At 42.0% G+C, this 22,197-nt stretch overlaps 1 protein-coding gene across 4 annotated transcripts; it reads right to left on the bottom strand.

Moving 5' to 3' along the window:
• Nucleotides 1-253: 253 nt before the first annotated feature.
• Nucleotides 254-13,716, bottom strand: LOC135558940 (alpha/beta hydrolase domain-containing protein 17A-like). 4 transcript variants are annotated; one of them, XR_010458418.1, is made up of 6 exons: nucleotides 13,585-13,716; nucleotides 12,211-12,819; nucleotides 11,594-11,788; nucleotides 3,992-4,171; nucleotides 3,415-3,772; nucleotides 254-1,041 (listed from the first exon to the last, which is right to left on the bottom strand). XR_010458418.1 is itself a non-coding variant. In XM_064993176.1 (6 exons), exons 3-6 carry the CDS (start codon nucleotides 12,600-12,602, stop codon nucleotides 3,547-3,549), a joined length of 993 nt encoding a protein of 330 aa, XP_064849248.1. In that variant the 5' UTR covers nucleotides 12,603-12,608; nucleotides 12,742-12,819; nucleotides 13,585-13,716; the 3' UTR covers nucleotides 1,135-3,546. The 4 variants fall into 4 exon arrangements, 2 of the variants coding, with proteins under 2 accessions (XP_064849248.1, XP_064849247.1); XR_010458419.1 differs by lacking the exon at nucleotides 254-1,041 and adding an exon at nucleotides 1,135-3,261; XM_064993176.1 differs by lacking the exon at nucleotides 254-1,041 and having other exon boundaries at nucleotides 1,135-3,772; nucleotides 12,211-12,608; nucleotides 12,742-12,819.
• Nucleotides 13,717-22,197: the final 8,481 nt, after the last annotated feature.

Below are 22,197 nucleotides of genomic sequence, written 5' to 3'. Positions count from 1 at the left end.
AAAAAAAGTTGGTGTAAAAAGGGTCAATGGAGATAGTTAAAGAGTTACCCAAACAGCTACCTGCACAAACTATTTAGCAGACGTATGGCTTGGGGGTAGAATCTGTTCAGGGTCCTGTTGGTTCCACACTTATCAGAGAGAACAGTCTATTATTACTTGTTAATGAACAATGCACTGTAATTACTACATTCATTCACAAATTATGTGATTTGTTTTTACAACCTAGAGTCAACAAATGATCAACGCAGGTTCATATTTTTGTACATAATTGTTCTTTATTGTTTTTTCCCCCCCATTGTCAATAAAAAGGTCAAGGTTCAGTCCCATTAATTAATGTCATTCCATATTTTTTTTTTAAAAGATAAAATTACAAATCATAACAAACATAGAATAGGTAAGTACAATATTCATATATAAACCACTCCCACATGTTCTAACCCCACCCAGCTTTTTCCCTATCCAAACTCTAGCACAAAACTCAAATCAATACTTTAGTTGCAGTAATAAAAAACAATCAATACCCCAGTTTAAAAAGCACTATATCGTGCAATGCCTTGAGTTCTACTTTGTCCTCTGGCATCACACACACACACAAGTTATATTCCCCACCCAAACATTTGCCCAGCAAAACACAAATAATAGACATGCATACAGTCGTCAAGGTATCGCTACCTCACTTTCATTATCATAAAGGTCAAGAGAGACTATTCTCTATTCAGTCTCAAGTCTCAATGAACCATGGTATTAATTATCCCCCCTTATATTCAGACACCTTCTTAGCAAGATCCACCTAGGGTACAATAATGAAAACTGGAACAGGTCTAGTCTCATCCTAGAACCCTGGCAAGTCTAGAACCCTGGCAAAAAGAGGCAGAGGAACTTCCACCACCTTAGGTTGGGTGACACACAGCATACAGTGAAAATGGAATACATACTTGTTCAAAATGATCATGGAAAAGCAGCCCGGCTACAAAGTGCCACTTTGACCCAGGATGACTGCAGTGTTATGTAGTGTTGTTCAGCATACACCAGCCGTTGTCCCTTCAATAGAGAGGTACTATTATAGACAGTAACTGCAGTATTCTATGACGAGATCATTCCTAGAGTCCTTGCTTCAGGTCTTTCTGGGGGGGGGGGGGGGGGGTCAGTTCAGTTCAGTTAGTCAACAATACTAAAATAGACACTGTATGTACATATTATATTTAACTACACTTTGGATGCTTTGTACAATAGTCCTGAACTTAAGACCTGCTTATCATGCTTGCTTGTGCCGTGTGGTTGTTTGTGGACTGATGTGGTGGAACCTGCACCACACTAACAGTGAGAAGCTTGTTTACGGCTTGGATCAGACAGGAATCATTCTGTCACCATGGAAGAGCTCCTATACACCACAGATATCATACCATCAGTTCATGAAACTGGCATTCATGTTGGCTCCATCTATGTTATGGAACCTAATTATGATTCAACGTTTCAAACAGAGTTTGAGTAATGGATCGACTCAATCCGTAGTGCTGGAGACCTGCATTACAGCCCGCTAGAAACGTCCAAGTAATGTTCCTGCGCTTGCGGAGACCGCATTCACGGTAAACACTGCGTATGTCGGCTCAAATCGCAAATAACCTTCACATTTCAACCGCGCTACAGCGCTGAACCTCAGTGATAAGGATTGAGTCAAGCCGTAAACTCTGTGTCTATCTGTGGCTCTGCTATACACTATAAAAATGTTATTACTTTGAGAGAAAATGCATGAGCAAAGATTGAGGAGTGTGAATTAAGGAATGTGTAATCCTGACAGATCTCAGAAAGTCAGTAAAAGTGTTATATTTATAAGACACTATAACACAATTTCTTTACCATTAGGAATAGAAAAGGTCTGTCGTCCTGTGATACAGATAAGTAGCAGCAAACCGAAACAACTATTGCGTACGTGTATGATGTAAGACGCATGAAATAACATGTTACTTTGACAGAAAATGACAGTTCAGATGGCTTCGCGGACATCATCCACTGCAATTGATCATCAGTCCTGCTTTCTCCATCCTCAAAACAGTAAACTGAACCATCTTCTCAAGAGCTACAGAGAAGACTGTTCCTTAAAATGAAAACTAAAAGAGATTTTCCAAAGACACCTCAAACCGGTTTTGTTGTATAGGCTTGATTGTTCTTCATTCACAATCTATCAAGACAGACATAGAGGTCTCCTTACAAAAACAAACTTGTTTGTTTTTTTTGCTAGTATTTTCTAGCCTGATTCCAGATGTGTTTGTGACTACAAATCTATGTTCATCTAAGGCTTCAGAGACATCAAAGTCTCCATTACCCGTAGACTTCAGACACATTGGATCATATGGATGGGCAACAGTCAAACAAAGATTAAATACCGCAGTACATCTTCATTCCTTGCCCTCACTCAGTTATCATAACCTTAAACTAAGAAGTTAGTACACAGACTCACAGGAGAGAAGACCTTCTGATAACATGAGAAAGTCTTCTCTCCTGCGAGTCTGTTTTAACTTCTTAGCAAGCGGACAGGGGCAAGTGGACGGAAAATAACTAGCATGAGAAAATGTTATTTCTCAAATGACTCTTAAAAAGGCCAGTTCTCCTCCCTCTCTGGATTGGTGAAAGCAATCCAGAGAGGGAGGATGTCTCTTAAGAGCGACGGGGAGAAATACAAAAGCAGACAGACAGCTGTCTACTGTAGACACAGGGAGGAGTGATGTCAACTCAGGTCCGTACAGATAGCATGTTCAACTCTTGAGTTGTACATACATACATGTAACTGCCAAAAGAAAGGAAACACTTTAGTAAATGAGGGACACAAAGTATTTTGAAAACAGGTTCTTCCACACAGCGGTGGTTCCTGAGTTAATTAACAATTTAACATCCCATCATGCTTAAAGTTGGATAAAAATGCCCAGTTGCCCATTATTTGGGCTACCATAGCTAGAAGAGAACTCAGTGACTTTGAAAGAGGGGTCTCAAAGAAGCATTTTTTTTTTTAAATTTAACTAGGCAAGTCAGTCAAGAACAAATCCTTATTTACAATGACGGTCTACCAAAAGTTAAAAGGGCTCCTGCGGGGACGGGGGCTGGGATAAAAAAAATGTACAAATATTGGACAAAACACATTTAAAAAGGGGTTGTGGTTGTGTGTTCCAGACACTTGTAGAATCTTTGCCAAGGCGCATTGAAGCTGTTCTGGCGGCCCAACGCCCTACTAAGACACTTTGTTGTTTCCTTTATTTCGTCAGTTACCTGTATGTACACAGAGAAGACAGTTTGTAGGTGCGCACACATATTCAGCCTCAGGAAGTCTCAAGGAACACGTATCCAAAGTCGGACAGTTGTGTCCATGTCAAGAGGTCATTCATTTCCATGAATCAACACACATACCCTCAACGCACTCACAGATTTACAGCATACTGGATGCTCCTCTTCGGGTACTGTAGGTTGATGACTTTGTACAGCTCCTTACAGACACACGCACACACAGAGCTAAAACACACACACACAGACACACACACACCCTCTCCTCCTCTCTCAGGCATGTGCTGCAGCCAGGTCTTGGTTGATGAAGCGCCGTAGTCTCTCCAGGTATTGGCTGTAGAGCTCTATGTCGTTGTGTCCCGCCCCCTCCACCCAGAGTGGCTCCACGGCCTTGGGACAGCGCTCAAACAGAGCCAGGCCGTGGGAGAAGTCGATCACCTCGTCCTCCGTCCCGTGGATGATCAGCACTGGGGAAGGGATCTTAGACACCTTCTCTATGCTGCAATACATCGGTTATAATCAGTTAGTAAGCAGTCTACGAGACCTTGTCCTTGTTTCTGCGATTGCATTTGTGTATGATTGTTTTGTAATGTGGTTTTTGGGTGAGGAGTCTAAATATCTATTTAATCCAAAAGAAGTGAGCCTTTATGACAATTTATTTTGTCCTGGATCTAAATTAAGCATTCTAATGGCTTTTCTTTGTGCATGTGTGTCTTACTTGGGGAAGGCATCAAAGCAGTAGGTCTTCTTGGTGTCGGGGAAGGCCACCCTCATGCCAGAGGTGAGAGGGGAGTGGAGCACCACAGCAGCACACTCAAACCTGGACGCCAGGTCCACCGTGGGTACCGTGCCAATACTTTGCCCATACAGGATGATGTTCTCTGGGCTGATGCCATACCTGACACACACACACGCACAGAGACAGAGAACTGAGTAAACAAATACAGAGAGAACCAAAATAGGCCTACTTGTTTTTCCAACAAGCTCTCACAGTCTCAAATCGGAATTACACATCGGATTCTATCGCTGGATTCGAACTTGGAACATTTGGAATCAAATGCAGATGCTTACGCCCATCCGCCATCCCCTTCCTCAATGCTCAAGCAAAACCTACTTGAAGGTAACAGTGCTAACTGTTGCCCCTAGTGGCCAGTATCCAAGTCGCCTCTCAACATCCTCAGACATGGATGGATGTCGAATCCTGACCTGTATCACGGGTGACCTGGCTGTGGTATTCAGTGTTTGCTAGGGCTGTCCCCGACAAAAAATAATATTGGTTGACCGAGAGTCATCTGTTATTTCGACCAATTGATTGTTCAAAAAAAAAAAAAGTATATTTTTCCACATCCTATGTGTTTTAATCAAATCAACTATTTGCCTATCTGATGCTTTAAGCACACTGCTTAATAAAATAATTAAGTCACAAGGATGAATTAATAGAGGGAGTCCGACCGCAATTGATTGGATTGTGGCGGGCTCAGAAACTTAGATGACAAACTTGGAAAGGGGGAATGTATGGGTGCTCAGGATGTAACGGGGAAGTCTGATGTGTACCAAACAAGTGCTATTAGATTACAATATAATTTTTGGACCGTTTAGAACAATGAACACACTAAATAAATTATGTACCAGAAAGTCTATTGTAAGGTTATTTTTGGGGGGAAAGCCTTTGTTACAGCAAAGACTAAAAACAGACACGTGTTCGTTCCATGTCGGCGATTGCATTCACGATATATTTATTGTTTACACTAATAATTCAAAGATCACTGTCATTTTATTTGAAACCTAAAAAAAAAATGCTTGATTGCATTTCAAATCATGAATGACTCGTATGCTGTGTGATGTCATGAACGAAATAATGAATGAATGATTGACACAGTAGCCTGCATAGGTATTGAAATATGAGAATGAGTAAGTTATGGTATTAAGCCTAAACATGGTGCGCTCTTAGGTCTACAGCTTGACGGTTGTATATAAGGCTGCTCTAATAAGCCCACTAATGATAATGACATCACTTAATATTATATTTTTTTAAATTATTTATTTCACCTTTATTTAACCGGGTAGGCAAGTTGAGAAGAAGTTCTCATTTACAATTGCAACCTGGCCAAGATAAAGCAAAGCAGTTCGACACACACAACAACACAAACATACAGTCAATAATACAGTAGAAAAAATAAGTCTATGTACAATGTGAACAAATGAGGTGAGATAAGGGAGGTAAAGGCAAAAGAAAAAAGGCCATTGTGGCAAAGTAAATAAAATCTAGCAAGTAAAACACTGGAATGGTAGATTTGCAGTGGAAGAATGTGCAAAGTAGAGATAGAAATAATGGGGTGCAAAGGAGAAAAAATAATTAATTAATACAGTAGGGGGAGAGGTAGTGTTTGGGCTAACTTATAGATGGGCTATGTACAGGTGCAGTAATCTGTGAGCTGCTCTGACAGCTGGTGCTTAAAGCTAGTAAGGGAGATAAGTGTTTCCAGTTTCAGAGATTTTTGTAGTTCGTTCCAGTCATTGGCAGCAGAGAACTGGAAGGAAAGGCGGCCAAAGAAAGAATTGGTTTTGGGGGTGACCAGAGAGATATACCTGCTGGAGCGCGTGCTACAGGTGGGTGCTGCTATGGTGACCAGCGAGCTGAGATAAGGGGGGACTTTACCAAGCAGGGTCTTGTAGATGACCTGGAGCCAGTGGGTTTGGCGACGAGTATGAAGCGAGGGCCAGCCAACGAGAGCGTTCAGGTCGTAGTGGTGGGTAGTATATGGGGCTTAGGTGACAAAACGGATGGCACTGTGATAGACAGCATCCAATTTATTGAGTAGGGTATTGGAGGCTATTTTGTAAATGACATCGCCGAAGTCGAGGACAGGTAGGATGGTTAGTTTTACGAGGGTATGTTTGGAGCATGAGTGAAGGATGCTTTGTTGCGAAATAGGAAGCCAATTCTAGATTTAACTTTGGATTGGAGATGTTTGATGTGAGTCTGGAAGGATAATTTACAGTCTAACCAGACACCTAGGTACTTGTAGTCGTCCACATATTCGAAGTCAGAACAATCCAGAGTAGTGATGTTGGACAGGCGGGCAGGTGCAGGCAGTGATCGGTTGAAGAGCATGCATTTAGTTTTACTTGTATTTAAGTGCAATTGGAGGCCACGGAAGGAGATTAAAGGCATTAAAGCTCGTCTGCAGGGTTGTGAACACAGTGTCCAAAGAAGGGCCAGAAGTATACAGAATGGTGTCTTCTGCGTAGAGGTGGATCAGAGACTAACCAGCACCAAAAGCGACATCGTTGATGTATACAGAGAAGAGAGTCGGTCCAAGAACTGAAACCTGTGGCACCCCCATAGAGACTGCCAGGTGCCCGGACAACAGGCCCTCCGATTTGACACACTGAACTATCAGAGAAGTAGTTGGTGAACCAGGCGAGGCAATTATTTGAGAAACCAAGGCTATCGAGTCTGCCGATGAGGATGTGGTGATTGACAGAGTCGAAAGCCTTGGCCAAGTCAATGAATACGGCTGCACAGTATTGTTTCTTATCGATGGCGGTTAAGATATCGTTTAGGACCTTGAGCGTGGCTGAGGTGCACCCATGACCAGCTCTGAAACCAGATTGCATAGCGGAGAAGGTATGGTGGGATTCGAAATGGTCGGTAATCTGTTTGTTGACTTGGCTTTCGAAGACCTTAGAAAGGCAGGGTAGGACAGCTATAAGTCTGTAGCAGTTTGGGTCAAGAGTGCGTATTCACGACAAAGGACTGTCTTGCTCCAATGTGTACCTAACCATAAACATCAATGCCTTTCTTAAAATCAATACACAAGTATATATTTTTAAACCTGGATATATAGTTAATATTGCCTGCTAACCTGGCTCGTTGCGAACTCTGAAGACTATTTCTTCCTAACAAAGACAGCCAACTTCGCCAAACGGGGGATGGTTTAACAAAACCGCATTTGCGAAAAAAGCACAATCGTTGCACGACTGTACCTAACCATAAACATCAATGCTTTTCTTAAAATCAATACACAGAAGTATATTTTTAAACCTGCATATTTTGCTAAAAGAAATAAAGGTTAGCAGGCAATATTAACCAGGTGAAATTGCGTCACTTCTCTTGCGTTCATTGCACGCAGAGTCAGTGTTTTTGCAACAGTTTGGGCCGACTAATTTGCCATAATTGTACGTAATTATGACATAACATTGAAGGTTTGCAATGTAACAGGAATATTTAGACTTACACTCGTTACACCCGTTACATAAAATACAGAACGGTTCCGTATTTCACTGAAAGAATAAACATCTTGTTTTCGAGATGATATTTTCCTGATTCGACCATATTAATGACCTAAGGCTCGTATTTCTGTGTGTTATTATGTTATAACTAAGTCTATTATTTGATAGAGCAGTCTGACTGAGCGATGGTAGGCACCAGCAGGCACGTAAGCATTCATTCCAACAGCACTTTCGTGCATTTTGCCAGCAGCTCGTTGCTGTGCTTCAAGCATTGAGCTGTTTATGACTTCAAGCCTATCAACTCCCGAAATTAGGCTGGTGTAACCGATGTGAAATGGCTAGCTAGTTAGCGGGGTGCACGCTAATAGCGTTTCAAATGTCACTCGCTCTGAGACTTAGAGTGGTTGTTTCCCTTGCTCTGCAAGGGCCGCGGCTTTTGTGGAGCGATGGGTAACGCTGCTTCAAGGTTGACTGTTGTCGATGTGTTCCTGGTTTGAGCCCAGGTAGGGGCAAGGAGAGGGACAGAAGCTATACTGTTACACTTGCAATACTAAAGTGCCTATAAGAACATCCAATAGTCTAAGGTATATGAAATACAAATCGTAGAGAGAGAAATTGTCCTATAATAACTACAACCTAAAACCTCTTACCTGGGAATATTGAAGACTCCTGTTAAAAGGAACCACCAGCTTTCATATGTTCTCATGTTCTGAGCAAGGAACTTAAGCGTTAGCTTTTTACATGGCACATATTGCACTTTTACTTTCTTCTCCAACACTTTGTTTTTGCATTATTTAAACCAAATTGAACATGTTTCATTTTATACGCTAAACTGATTTTATTGATGTATTAAGTTAAAGTGTTAATTCAGTATTCAGATAATTCAATAATTATCATTATTACAAATAAATAAATAAATAAATAAAAATCGTCCGATTAAATCGGTATCGGCTTATTTTTGGTCCTCCAATAATCGGTATCGGCGTTGAAAAATCATAATCAGTCGACTTCTACTAGTAATAATAACAATAAGGTGATCAGGAAAATATCATTGTTATAAATATTGTTTTTCTGTCAATTTGGAACAGTGTAAACAACGCTAAATAAATTAAGTAATGCCAGAGAGGCTATTCTAATGAAAAAAAAGTGTAAAGCCTTTATTACAGCATAGCAAAGATTAAAAACGGCCAAATTTGTGAAATTGTTTATCTGACATGTGGTTGCGTGAGGCTTGGTGCTTACGAAATCAGTGGGCTATTAAAAAAAACACTCAAACAGGCAGCAGAAGCAGGATCTGTCTTACTTCTGTAGATATGGATGGTTTATAAAGCCAGGCACATTTAACAGTTAGGCTGATGATTACAGACGTAATTAAGTTGGGGTTTCCTCTCTCCTCACTGTTCTTAGACAATTAAGTCTAGGGCTGTTTTCTCATCTCCCAACTCTGCTGCTGCTTCCGCTGCATTGTTCTAAACACCCACCAATATGCTGGGTAAATTCAGTATTATGCGCATAGCAACATAGTCTAGGAAAAGGTGCCAATTCAACAGCGCACTGATGTTTCAGAACAGTGGACAGCGACCGCTACCCGACGTGGAAGAAAGCACATATGTAATAAAATGATATATTTTTTTGTGTTGCACCATTGTTCTTATGTTATACAAACATATACAACTTCAATAGCATGTCTTAGAGTGATGGACTGTGCCATCCCCACAGCCTCCACAATGGACTAGTTAACTCAGGCAGGCGAGAATTAGACAGTTCGTAATACAACATGAAAAAAAATGTTTCTTTTTGCTACTGCTCGACTAAAGAAATCTCAAATCTCAGACCAACAGCCTATCGACCAAACAATCGACCAGTTGACGAAATGGAGCTACAGTTTGATTCAGAGTTTGATTATTTGTTACATTGCATTTTTGCCTCCCATTTGGTCCGGTTAATTTCACATTGCCAAATATCGAACAAAAAAATCCTAAACAAAACCATATGTCCATGCAAGTCATTTGTTAGTTTGACAAAAACGCTCACGTTAAATCCATCTACAGTGCCTTCGGAAATTATTCAGACCACTTGACTTTTTCCACATTGTTAGGTTACAGCCTTATTCTAAAATTGATTACATCGTACATTTTTTCTCATCAATCCACACAATACCCCATAATGACAAAGCAAAAAATAGGTTTTAGAAAAAAACAAATATCAATATTACTCAGTACTTTGTTGAACCACCTTTGGCAGTGAAGCCTCGAGTCTTAGGTACGACGCGACAAGCTTGGCACACCTATATTTGGGGAGTTTCCCCCATTCTTATCCGCATATCCTCTCAAGTTCTGTCAGGTTAGATGGGGAGTGTTGCTGCATAGCTATTTTCAGATCTCTTTGAGATGTTTGTTTGGGTTTATCCGGACTCTGGCTGGGTCAGTCAAGGACATTCAGAGACTTGTCCCGAAGCCACTCCTGCCTTGTCTTGACTGTGCTTAGGGTCATTGTCCTGTTGGAAGGTGAACCTTCGCCCCAGTCTGAGGTCCTGAGCGCTCTGGAGCAGGTTCATCAAGGATCTCTCTGTACTTTGCTCCGTTCATTTTTCAGTCGATCCTAACTAGTCTCCCAGTCCCTGCCCCTGAAAGATGTCCCCACAGCATGATGCTGCCACCACCATGCTTCACCATAGGGATGGCACCAGGTTTCCTTCAGACGTAACACTTGGCATTCAGGCCAAAGAGTTCAATCTTGGTTTCATCAGACCAGAGAATCTTGTTTCTCATGGTCTGAGACTTTAGGTGCCTTTCGGCAAACTCCAAGCGGACTGTTGTGCCTTTTACTGAGGAGTGGTTTCCGTCTGGTCACTCTACCATGAAGGCCCAATTGGTGGAGTGCTGCAGAGATGGTTGTCCTTCTGGATGGTTCTCCCATCTCCACAGAGGAACTCTAGAGCTCTGTCAGAGTGACCATTGGGTTCTTGGTCACCTCCCTGACCAAGGCCCTTCTCCCCCAATTGCTCAGTTTGGCCGGGCGACCAGCTCAATTAAGAGTCTTGGTGGTTCTAAACTTCTTCCATTTAAGAATAATGGAGGCCACTGTGTTCTTGGGGACCTTCAATGCTGCAGACATTTTTTGGTACCCTTCCCCAAGATCTGTGTCTCAACACAATCCTGTCTCTGAGCTCTATGGACAATTCCTTGGACCTCATGGCTTGGTTTTTGCTTTGACATGCACTGTCATCTGTGGGACCTTAAATAGACATGTGTGTGCCTTTCCAAATCATGTCCAATCAATTGAATTTACCACAGGTGGACTCCAATCAAGTGTAGAAACATCTCAAGGATGATCAATGGCACCAGGATGCACCTGAGCTCAATTTCGATTCTCATAGCAAAGGGTCTGATTACTTATGTAAATAAGGTATTTTTGTTTTTAATTTGCTAAAAACCTGTTTTTGTTTCATCATTATGGGGTATTGTGTGTAGATTTCTTAGGATAAAAAAAAAAAAGTCAAGAGCTCTGAATACTTTCCGAAGGCACTATGTTTATCCTGAACCATCACTTGTGAGACCCAATCTTCATATTACTTATGCTTTGGTCTTCCAACAACATGCAGGAATAAACAGCGCAAAAGCCCCTCTAACTGCGGCGTGAACAGGCTATATTCAATAGCCTATCCCCGGTATAGTCTCCGTCTCCCCTAATCTACATATACTCACAGAATGTTTCAGAGATATCAAGATATGATGCTGCAGGCTGTATTTCATCAAACGCTTGCAGTGAAACAACCAATAATACTGTGCAATTTTCCATTATTTGGTCCGGACTGCGTTCTCACCTGCAGCGAACAGCATCTTGGTACGAAACGGACCAAGACCACCCTTTTTGAGCAAACCACAGTGTGTTGCTTAGTGCGCTTCGGAGTATGGGTAGCGTGTTCACACCAGTCCAAACCAACAAAATTAAGGGGGAGAGAGTTTGGAAAAAAACACTCCAAACAAATTCGGTGTGAAAGACCCCTAATTCAGCTGATCAAAGGTCTTGATGATTAGTTGACGAGTGGGTGTGGCTGTGTGTGTGTGTACCAGCTGTTTACCGGGAGCGCAGGGCGTGCCAGGCAGCGTCTATGTCAGCGTAGAGGTTCTTCTCTGAGGGTTTGCCGGTGCTGACACCATAGCCAGAGTAGTCGTAGGAGAAGATGTTACAGTTGATACGCGTTCCCAGGCCAATGTAGAAGCTACTCATCTGACCCAAGTCTACTGCATTACCATGGGAGAATAGCAATGTGAACCTAGGAGAAGGAGATGGGGGTGTGAAAAGGTGATGGGGGGAGGGAGGAAGGTGATGGTGGGAGGGAGAACGTGATGGGAGGAGGGAGGGAGGGAGGGGAGGGGGGAGAAGGTGATGGGGGAGGGAGGGAGTGAAGTGAGAAGGTGATGGGGAGGGAGGGAAATGGAGAAAAAAAAGGTACAATTTAAGAGAACGTAAAATAGAAGGGTGATGTACTGTACAATAGAACCATAGAATTTAATAGAACACTATCATACTTCATGCATTTCTATAAATAGAACAACCTGCACAGATGTATATTTTTAGGGATAGACACTATGCACAGAGAGAAACAGATGCCATCTCTTTGAAAACAAACAAGAGAAATGTCACAGCCCACCAATTGATTCACTAAATTCTTCTTCCTCCCCTCCACTCACTCACCTGGCATTGGGGGCACAGCGGATGTACATGCAGCCCACCCTGTTCCCCCGGCTAGACCTTGTCAGGAACACGTCCGTCATGTCCAGCTCTCTCTGAGTGTACTGGAACTCTGCCCTCTCTGTCAGGTGGAGCTTCCACCTGCCCTCTCCTCCTCCCCCTCCTCCTCTGTCTCCCCCTACGCCACCCAGCCGGGAGCGCAAACCTGGAGCCCCCAGAGAGGGGGGTGCACCACCAGGCGTGGTCCCGGCTGCTGCCGCAGCTGTAGCCTCTGGGTCTGGCAGCATTGAGTAGGTGGGCTCTGGAGGGAGGAAGGCCAGCTTGGCTGCGATGCGGCTGGGGCAAGGAGGGCAGCAGAACAGGCAGCATAGCTCTCTAATGGACAGGCCGTTCATCTTCTCCTGGGGGGGGTGAGGGGAAAGTGTGTGTGTGTGTGGGGGGGGGGGGGGGGTGAGTGTACTAAACAGCTTGACTAGCCATATATATGACACACCGATGGATGGAGCATCTGATGGTGAAGACAAAATATTCTACCTGTATTAAAGTTCCTCAGGGACTTGGAATGAGATGGCACAAAGGTGCCAACACCACCTGATCAGGTCACTCAGCAGCCTGGATCAGTGGGCAAAAAGAGTACAATGAACACACAGTACAGACCTGCTCAGTTAGTTAGCTTACTACCACATTATTCTGTAAGGTGGGACAATCAAAGTGAGGTTTGAACCAGTGACCCTGTGAATACATGCTATACGGTCCTGACCTCAGTCTTGGCTGAGACGTTGTATGCCAGCCTTGCATACATAGGAAGCCGTAGCTACTATTTAGTTAATGCAAGACAATTTCAGAATTCACAAGCTAACGTTAACTATAGTAGCTCATTTACAATGTCCTAAAAATGCACATATTGTGTTTATTCGCGTTAACTAGCAAGCTACCAGGAAAGGCAAGATAATATCTAGGTAACTTTAACTTCGATATCATACTGCATATTATGGTGAATCACTCAGTAAAACACTGATGTTCAATAATGAGGATAGTTAAAGCTAGTTAACGTTAGCTGACTAGCGAATTGGCTTGATAAACTAGCTATATTGATTGTGATGCACCCTAGCTAACCTTGCTAGATAGCTACCGGTGCATAAAGTTAACGTTATGGGTCTTAAAATATAGCTTGGGAAACGAGACGATATTTACCCAGCTAAATCTGTGGCTAATGTTAATGCAATAACGTTAGCTAGCTATCGGTAAATAACTTGATAGGTGGTGTAGCTAATGCTAGTTGGTAAAGCTAGCTATGTCAAAACATCAATTAGCTAGCTAACGTTAGTGTTTGTGATAAGACATATTCCTGTCTATCAAAAAATAGCTGCACAATACCTCGAAAATTCTTCTTGAGCCCTGACATGGGTAATGTACTCTGTATAATTTGATATGTGTCTGTCATTTGTAGATTGGCTAGGTAAATATCATGACAACTACTTATTTTTTTCCACAACCCTGTCCGACTAGACCCGGAAGTGACGGAGGGACAGGGCGTAGCTCATTGCGTTCATTTAGCGCTTACGGTGTTACCTTTTACAAGCTTGTCCTTTTCACTGATTACATTGTGATACTATATATTTGCACTGGAAAAGAGCCGACCGTGTGTGTGTGCGTGGGAATTTTCCTTGTTTTGCTATCCTTGTGGGACTTTGGGGGTTAGTAAAACAAGGAACATTTTCCCTAATGGGGTCTTTTCCCACAACCCCATGAGGACAATGGCTATTTTAAGATCAGGGGTTAGGTTTAGGGTTAGAATTAGGGTTAGTGTAAGGGTAAGGGGTTATAATTAGGGTTAGGAATTAGGTGTGAGAGAAAGAGAGAGCGAGAGGGTAAGAACCTTAGGTTTGGTCAGTGTGTTTCCTCTGGGCCCTTAATTAGAGAGGTACAGATCAAAAAGTACAAAACTGCCCAGTTTTGCTGAGAAGGGTTCAGCATTTGTCAAAATGTACTTTTGTAGCACACACACACAGCAGGTTAGGATAATTAGGTTAAGGTTAGAGAAAGGGTTAGCTAAAGTGCACAAAAATATATCTGCTTTTGACTTCATATTTAAAAGCTGTTTCCCATCTAGATATGACCCTTAGACAAGTGCGTGGATCAGAGCATTTTACCCGAAGTGTGTGGTGTCATTGCTTTGCTGTGTCTGTTGGAGAACTATGGCTGTGTTTACACAGCCACCCAATTGTGTTTTTTCCATATCCAATATTTTCTTCTGACTATCAACACTCAGTTTTATATGTGACCCACTATCAGATGTGCACATTCACACTGATGTAGCCTCTGAAGTAGCGTTAAAGATGCTAATTTCCTGTCACTGTTCCTTTACATTTTGGGGGGGGGGGGGTTGTCATGCTAATGAAGGGACATGTATCACAAACAAAAAAGAATGCCAAGAGTGTGAAAAGCTGTCATCAAGGCAAAGGGTGAATACATTGAAGAATCTAAAATCTTAAATATATTTTGATTTGTTTAACACCTTTTTGGTTACTACATGATTCCATATTTGTTATTTCATTGTTTTAATGTCTTCACTATTATGATACAATGTAGAAAATAGTAAAAATATTGAAAAACCCTTGAATGAATAGGTGTGTCCAAACTTTTGACTGGTGCTGTATATAGGATGTCAAAAGATCAGATTCTATGTATTTTTTTTTTTTACCCATTAGGGAAAAGATCAGATGGGTATCAGATATTAAAATAATTGGCAAAATATCTTAATTGGGCTGCCTGTGTGAACACAGCCACGGTGTCTGTTGGATAACTATTTTGAGAACCATCCGGTTTTGAAGAAATGTGTGGTCAATTTTATTATATGTGTTTAGAGAAATGTGTTAATTTTCTAAAAGTTGTTATTTATTGAAATTTGACAGACTATGTATTGCTTTGAAAGATATGCCACTGCAGTAATGTCTTTTAATTTTCAGTTTATTCTAGCCTATGTGTTTGGGTAGATTTTTATGAGGGGTCCAAGCAGTATATTGAACCCTTCCTCCACTGAGGTAATTGTCTTTCAATTAACCTATGTATTTGTATTTCTAAAATATTTACTGTTTATGTTTAAATGTGACTAACTGTTTTCCCTGTCTTTCATTGTGTAGTTTTAATTGTCACTGTTTTTGTTCAGTTGTGAACACGGTCAACTAGTAGTCTTTGAAAGCACTGCAGCACTACAGACATTCATGTCACTAGTGTTATGTTTTACTGTAGCATATGTAAAACAAGCCATCCTAAACCTTTATTCCTTCAATAAACGTTGCTTATTTTTTATACTGCATCTGCCTCTGGCTGTGTTTATGGGCCTAGAACGTGTGATACCAATAGATTTTACAGATGGATAAGACTATTTACTTAATTAGGAAAACCATAATTTACAACAATGACTTTGTCTGTCCTACCTCACAGAATAGTATGAATATGCTGTAACACATTTGATTGAGTGAATATATAATTACTGTACACAATTATAGAGATATCCTGCTTTTATTTGTTGAGATCCTTCTCTGGAAACATCTGCCACTCAGCCGCTCCCTTGTGCCCCCCTTTCGTTTTATTTCTTTACTTTTGACAGCTTCCACTGATGGCATGGAAGTCGATGACAGCAACATCACCTAATTCCCTGTGGTAAATGATCACACTCATCTTTCTTCTCGCACTGTTCGTTCCTACAGCAGTGGTTCCTTTATTATGCAGTGTTTTAACCTACCTTTGACATTTTGACACCCAGATTTGTCCCTCATGGGTTATGTCCTCTTTTAATTGGATTACATTTTATTGGATCCTAATCAGAATGTCATTCTTTCTCTAAAATAGACATTTGCCGTTTGTTCCATATTTCTAGCCTAATGATATGCTACAGTGTTCAAAGACAAAATATATATATTTTTTAATAATTTTGTCATTCTTTTTTGTTTGTTAGATTTTTCATGATGAACATAAGTGATTGATTTGAATATGCAAGACAAAAACATAACTGTATGGGTGCGAGTGAAAGAGAGCAAGCGAAAGCAAGCGAGAGAGAGAAAGAGAGCGAGAGAGAGAGAGCACGCAAAAAAACGATACATTACTTGGCCTAAACATCAGCGCCACAGGTAACTTCCACAAAGCTGTGAACGAGCTGAGAGACAAGGCAAGAAGGGCATTCTATGTCATCAAAAGGAACAGAAAATGTGGCATACCAATTAGGATCTGGCAAAAAATACTTGAATCAGTTATAGAACCCATTGCCCTTTATGGTTGTGAGGTCTTGGGGTCCGCTCACCAACCAAGAATTCACAAAATGGAACAAACACCAAAATGAGACTCTGCATGCAGAGTTCTGCAAAAATATCCTGTGTACAACGTAGAACACCAAATAATGCATGCAGAGCAGAATTAGGCCCATACCCGCTAATTAACAAAATCCAGAAAATAACTGTTAAAAGTCTACAACCACCTAAAAGGAAGTGATTCCCAAACCTTCCATAACAAAGCCATCACCTACAGAGAGATGAACCTGGAGAAGAGTCCCCTAAGTAAGCTGGTCCTGGGGCTCTGTTCACAAACACAAATACACCCCACAGAGCCCCAGGACAGCAACAAAATTAGACCCAAACAAATCATGAGAAAACTAAATGATAACTACTTGACACATTGGAAATATTTAACAAAAAAACAGCAAACTAGAATGCTATTTGGCCCTAAACAGAGAGTACATAGTGTCAGAATACCTGACCACTGTGACTGACCCAAACTTAAGGAAAGCTTTGACTATGTACAGACTCAGTGAGCATAGCCATGCTATTGAGAAAGGCCACCGTAGGCAGACCTGGCTTTCAAGAGAAGACAGGCTATGTGCACACTGCCCACAAAATGAGGTGGAAACTGAGTTGCACTTCCTAACCTCCTGCCCAATGTATGACCATATTAGAGGCACATATTTCCTTCAGATTACACAGATCCACAAAGAATTTGAAAACCAACCGGACTTTGATAAACTCCCATATCTACTGGGTGAAAGTGATGCCACAGTTTGCCATCACAGCAGCAAGATTTGTGATCTGTTGCCACAAGAAAAGATCAACGAGTGAAGAACAAACACCACTGTAAATACAAAACATATTTATGCTTATTTATTTTCCCTTTTGTACTTTAACCATTTGTACATCCTTACAACACTGTAAATATACAGTGAGGAGAACAAGTATTTGATACACTGCCGATTTTGCAGGTTTTCCTAACTTACAAAGCATGTAGAGGTCTGTAATTTTTGTCATAGGTACACTTCAACTGTGAGAGACGGAATCTAAAACAAAAATCCAGAAAATCACATTGTATGATTTTTAAGTAATTCATTTGCATTTTATTGCATGACATAAGTATTTGATCACCTACCAACCAGTAAGAATTCCGGCTCTCACAGACCTGTTAGTTTTTCTTTAAATCAAATCAAATCAAATCAAATTTATTTATATAGCCCTTCGTACATCAGCTGATATCTCAAAGTGCTGTACAGAAACCCAGCCTAAAACCCCAAACAGCAAGCAATGCAGGTGTAGAAGCACGGTGGCTAGGAAAAACTCCCTAGAAAGGCCAAAACCTAGGAAGAAACCTAGAGAGGAACCAGGCTATGTGGGGTGGCCAGTCCTCTTCTGGCTGTGCCGGGTAGAGATTATAACAGAACATGGCCAAGATGTTCAAATGTTCATAAATTACCAGCATGGTCGAATAATAACAAGGCAGAACAGTTGAAACTGGAGCAGCAGTACGGCCAGGTGGACTGGGGACAGCAAGGAGTCATCATGTCCGGTTGTCCTGGGGCATGGTCCTAGGGCTCAGGTCCTCCGAGAGAGAGAAAGAAAGAGAATTAGAGAGAGCATATGTGGGGTGGCCAGTCCTCTTCTGGCTGTGCCGGGTGGAGATTATAACAGATCATGGCCAAGATGTTCAAATGTTCATAAATGACCAGCATGGTCGAATAATAATAAGGCAGAACAGTTGAAACTGGAGCAGCAGCACGGCCAGGTGGACTGGGGACAGCAAGGAGTCATCATGTCAGGTAGTCCTGGGGCATGGTCCTAGGGCTCAGGTCCTCCGAGAGAGAGAAGGATAGAATTAGAGAACGCACACTTAGATTCACACAGGACACCGAATTGGACAGGAGAAGTACTCCAGATATAACAAACTGACCCCAGCCCCCCGACACATTAACTATTGCAGCATAAATACTGGAGGCTGAGACAGGAGGGGTCAGGAGACACTGTGGCCCCATCCGAGGACACCCCCGGACATTTTTCTGCATCATTTTTGGACAGAAAGTTTCTGATTTTTGCAATGTTACGTAGATGGAAAAAAGCTGTCCTTGAAATGGTCTTGATATGTTCTTCAAAAGAGAGATCAGGGTCCAGAGTAACGACTAGGTCCTTCACAGTTTTATTTGAGACGACTGTACAACCATTAAGATTAATTGTCAGATTCAACAGAAGATCTCTTTGTTTCTTGGGACCTAGAACAAGCATCTCTGTTTTGTCCGAGTTTAAAAGTAGAAAGTTTGCAGCCATCCACTTCCTTATGTCTGAAACACGTGCTTCTAGCAAGGGCAATTTTGGGGCTTCACCATGTTTCATTGAAATGTACAGCTGTGTGTCATCCGCATAGCAGTGAAAGTTAACATTATGTTTTCGAATAACATCCCCAAGAGGTAAAATATATAGTGAAAACAATAGTGGTCCTAAAACGGAACCTTGAGGAACACCAAAATTTACAGTTGATTTGTCAGAGGACAAACCATTCACAGAGACAAACTGATATCTTTCCGACAGATTAGATATAAAACAGGCCAGAACTTGTCCGTGTAGACCAATTTGGGTTTCCAATCTCTCCAAAAGAATGTGGTGATCGATGGTATCAAAAGCAGCACTAAGGTCTAGGAGCACGAGGACAGATGCAGAGCCTCGGTCTGATGCCATTAAAATGTCATTTACCACCTTCACAAGTGCCGTCTCAGTGCTATGATGGGGTCTAAAACCAGATTGAAGCATTTCGTATACATTGTTTGTCTTCAGGAAGGCAGTGAGTTGCTGCGCAACAGCCTTTTCTAAGATTTTTGAGAGGAATGGAAGATTCGATATAGGCCGATAGTTTTTTTATATTTTCTGGGTCAAGGTTTGGCTTTTTCAAGAGAGGCTTTATTACTGCCACTTTTAGTGAGTTTGGTACACATCCGGTGGATAGAGAGCCGTTTATTATGTTCAACATAGGAGGGCCAAGCACAGGAAGCAGCTCTTTCAGTAGTTTGGTTGGAATAGGGTCCAGTATGCAGCTTGAAGGTTTAGAGGCCATGATTATTTTCATCATTGTGTCAAGAGATATAGTACTAAAACACTTGAGCGTCTCTCTTGATCCTAGGTCCAGGCAGAGTTGTGCAGACTCAGGACAACTGAGCTTTGAAGGAATACGCAGATTTAAAGAGGAGTCTGTAATTTGCTTTCTAATAATCATAATTTTTTCCTCAAAGAAGTTCATGAATTTATCACTGCTAAAGTGAAAGTCATCCTCTCTTGGGGAATGCTGCTTTTTAGTTAGCTTTGCGACAGCATCAAAAAGGAATTTCGGATTGTTCTTATTTTCCTCAATTAAGTTAGAAAAATAGGATGATCGAGCAGCAGTAAGGGCTCTTCGGTACTGCACGGTACTGTCTTTCCAAGCTAGACGGAAGACTTCCAGTTTGGTGTGGCGCCATTTCCGTCCCAATTTTCTGGAAGCTTGCTTCAGAGCTCGGGTATTTTCTGGTACCAGGGAGCTAGTTTCTTATGAGAAATGTTTTTAGTTTTTAGGGGTGCAACTGCATCTAGGGTATTGCGCAAGGTTAAATTGAGTTCCTCAGTTAGGTGGTTAACTGATTTTTGTCCTCTGGCGTCATTGGGTAGACAGAGGGAATCTGGAAGGACATCAAGGAATCTTTGTGTTGGCTGTGAATTTATAGCACGACTTTTGATGTTCCTTGGTTGGGGTCTGAGCAGATTATTTGTTGCAATTGCAAACGTAATAAAATGGTGGTCCGATAGTCCAGGATTATGAGGAAAAACATTAAGATCCACAACATTTATTCCATGGGACAAAACTAGGTCCAGCGTATGACTGTGACAGTGAGTGGGTCCAGAGACATGTTGGACAAAACCCACTGAGTCGATGATGGCTCCGAAAGACTTTTGGAGCCCTCCTGTTCTCCACTCATTAACTGTATTAACTGCACCTGTTTGAACTCGTTACCTGTATAAAAGACACCTGTCCACACACTCAATCAAACAGACTCCAACCTTTCCACAATGGCCAAGACCAGAGAGCTGTGTAAGGACATCAGGGATAAAATTGTAGACCTGCACAAGTCTGGGATGGGCTACAGGACAATAGGCAAGCAGCTTGGTGAGAAGGCAACAACTGTTGGCGCAATTATTAGAAAATGGAAGAAGTTCAAGATGATGGTCAATCACCCTCAGTCTGGGGCTCCACGCAAGATCTCACCTGGTGGGGCATCAATGAGCATGAGGAAGGTGAGGGATCAGCCCAGAGCTACACGGCAGGACCTATTCAATGACCTGAAGAGAACTGGGACCACAGTCTCAAAGAAAACCATTAGTAACACACTACGCCGTCATGGATTAAAATCCTGCAGCGCACGCAAGGTCCCCCTGCTCAAGCCAGCGCATGTCCAGGCCCGTCTGAAGTTTGCCAATGACCATCTGGATGATCCAGAGGAGGAATGGGAGAAGATCGTGCGGTCTGGTGAGACAAAAATAGAGCTTTTTGGTCTAAACTCCACTCGCCGTGTTTGGAGGAAGAAGAAGGATTAGAACAACCTCAAGAACACCATCCCAACTGTGAAGCATGGAGGTGGAAAATCATTCTTTGGGGATGCTGTTCTGCAAAGGGGACAGGACGACTGCACCGCATTGAGGGGAGGAGGGATGGGGCCATGTATCGCGAGATCTACCAACCAGTAAGAGCATTGAAGATGGATCTTGGCTGGGTCTTCCAGCATGACAACGACCCAAAAGGAGTGGTTCCGTAAGAAGCATCTCAAGGTCCTGGAGTGGCCTAGCCAGTCTCCAGACCTGAACCCAATAGAAAATCTTTGGAGGGAGCTGAAAGTCCGTATTGCCCAGCGACAGCCCCGAAACCTGAAGGATCTAGAGAAGGTCTGTATGCAGGAGTGGGCCAAAATCCCTGCTGCAGTGTGTGCAAACCTGGTCAAGAACTACAGGAAATGTATGATCTCTGTCATTGCAAACAAAGGTTCCTGTACCAAATATTAAGTTCTGTTTTTCTGATGTATCAAATACTTATGTCATGCAATAAAATGCAAATTAATTACTTCAAAATCATACAGTATGATTTTCTGGATTTTTGTTTTAGATTCCGTCTCTCACAGTTGAAGTGTACCTATGAGAAAAATGACAGACCTCTACATGCTTTGTAAGTAGAAAACCCTGCAAAATCGGCAGTATATCAAATACTTGTTCTCCCCACTGTACATAATATGTCATTTGTAATGTCTTAATTATTTTGTAACTTCTGTGAGTGTCATGTTTACTGTTCGTTTTTATTGTTTATTTCACTTTTGTATATTATATACTCCACTTGCTATGGCAAATGTAAACATATGTTTCCCATGCCAATAAAGCCACTTGAATTGAATTGAGAGAGGGAGAGCGAGAGCGCGTGTGAGCAAGTAAGGAAGAGAGCAAGGACGTCCCCATTCATGCACTGTGGGGTGCTGTGTCGTTTTGCAATGGGCCCCTGCCGTGAATATTTCTATCTCGGTCTTGGTTTGGTATTTTGATGTGTTATTGGCTATGGAGACATTCTGCGTTGGTGTTCTTCCTGAACCAAGTATTGTCTAGGAATATATATATATGCAATACAGCCTGTGATAAGAGCTTGACCAGTGCCGACTCAAATCAGGGAGAA

Source organism: Oncorhynchus masou, chromosome 17 (assembly GCF_036934945.1).
Source record: "Oncorhynchus masou masou isolate Uvic2021 chromosome 17, UVic_Omas_1.1, whole genome shotgun sequence".
Classification (NCBI taxonomy): Eukaryota; Metazoa; Chordata; class Actinopteri; order Salmoniformes; family Salmonidae; genus Oncorhynchus; species Oncorhynchus masou.
Note: the sequence above shows the minus strand (reverse complement) of the source record. Positions and strands in the feature narration are given on the sequence as shown.

Coding starts and splice junctions, on each gene's coding strand:
- LOC135558940 (XM_064993175.1), bottom strand. CDS start 12,602: ATGAACGGCCTGTCCATTAGAGAGCTATGCTGCCTGTTCTGCTGCCCT. Junction 11,789..12,210: donor CGCTGTGCCCCCAATGCCAG/GTGAGTGAGTGG, acceptor TCCTTCTCCTAG/GTTCACATTGCTATTCTCCC. Junction 3,773..3,991: donor TGCTTTGATGCCTTCCCCAA/GTAAGACACACA, acceptor GATGTATTGCAG/CATAGAGAAGGTGTCTAAGA.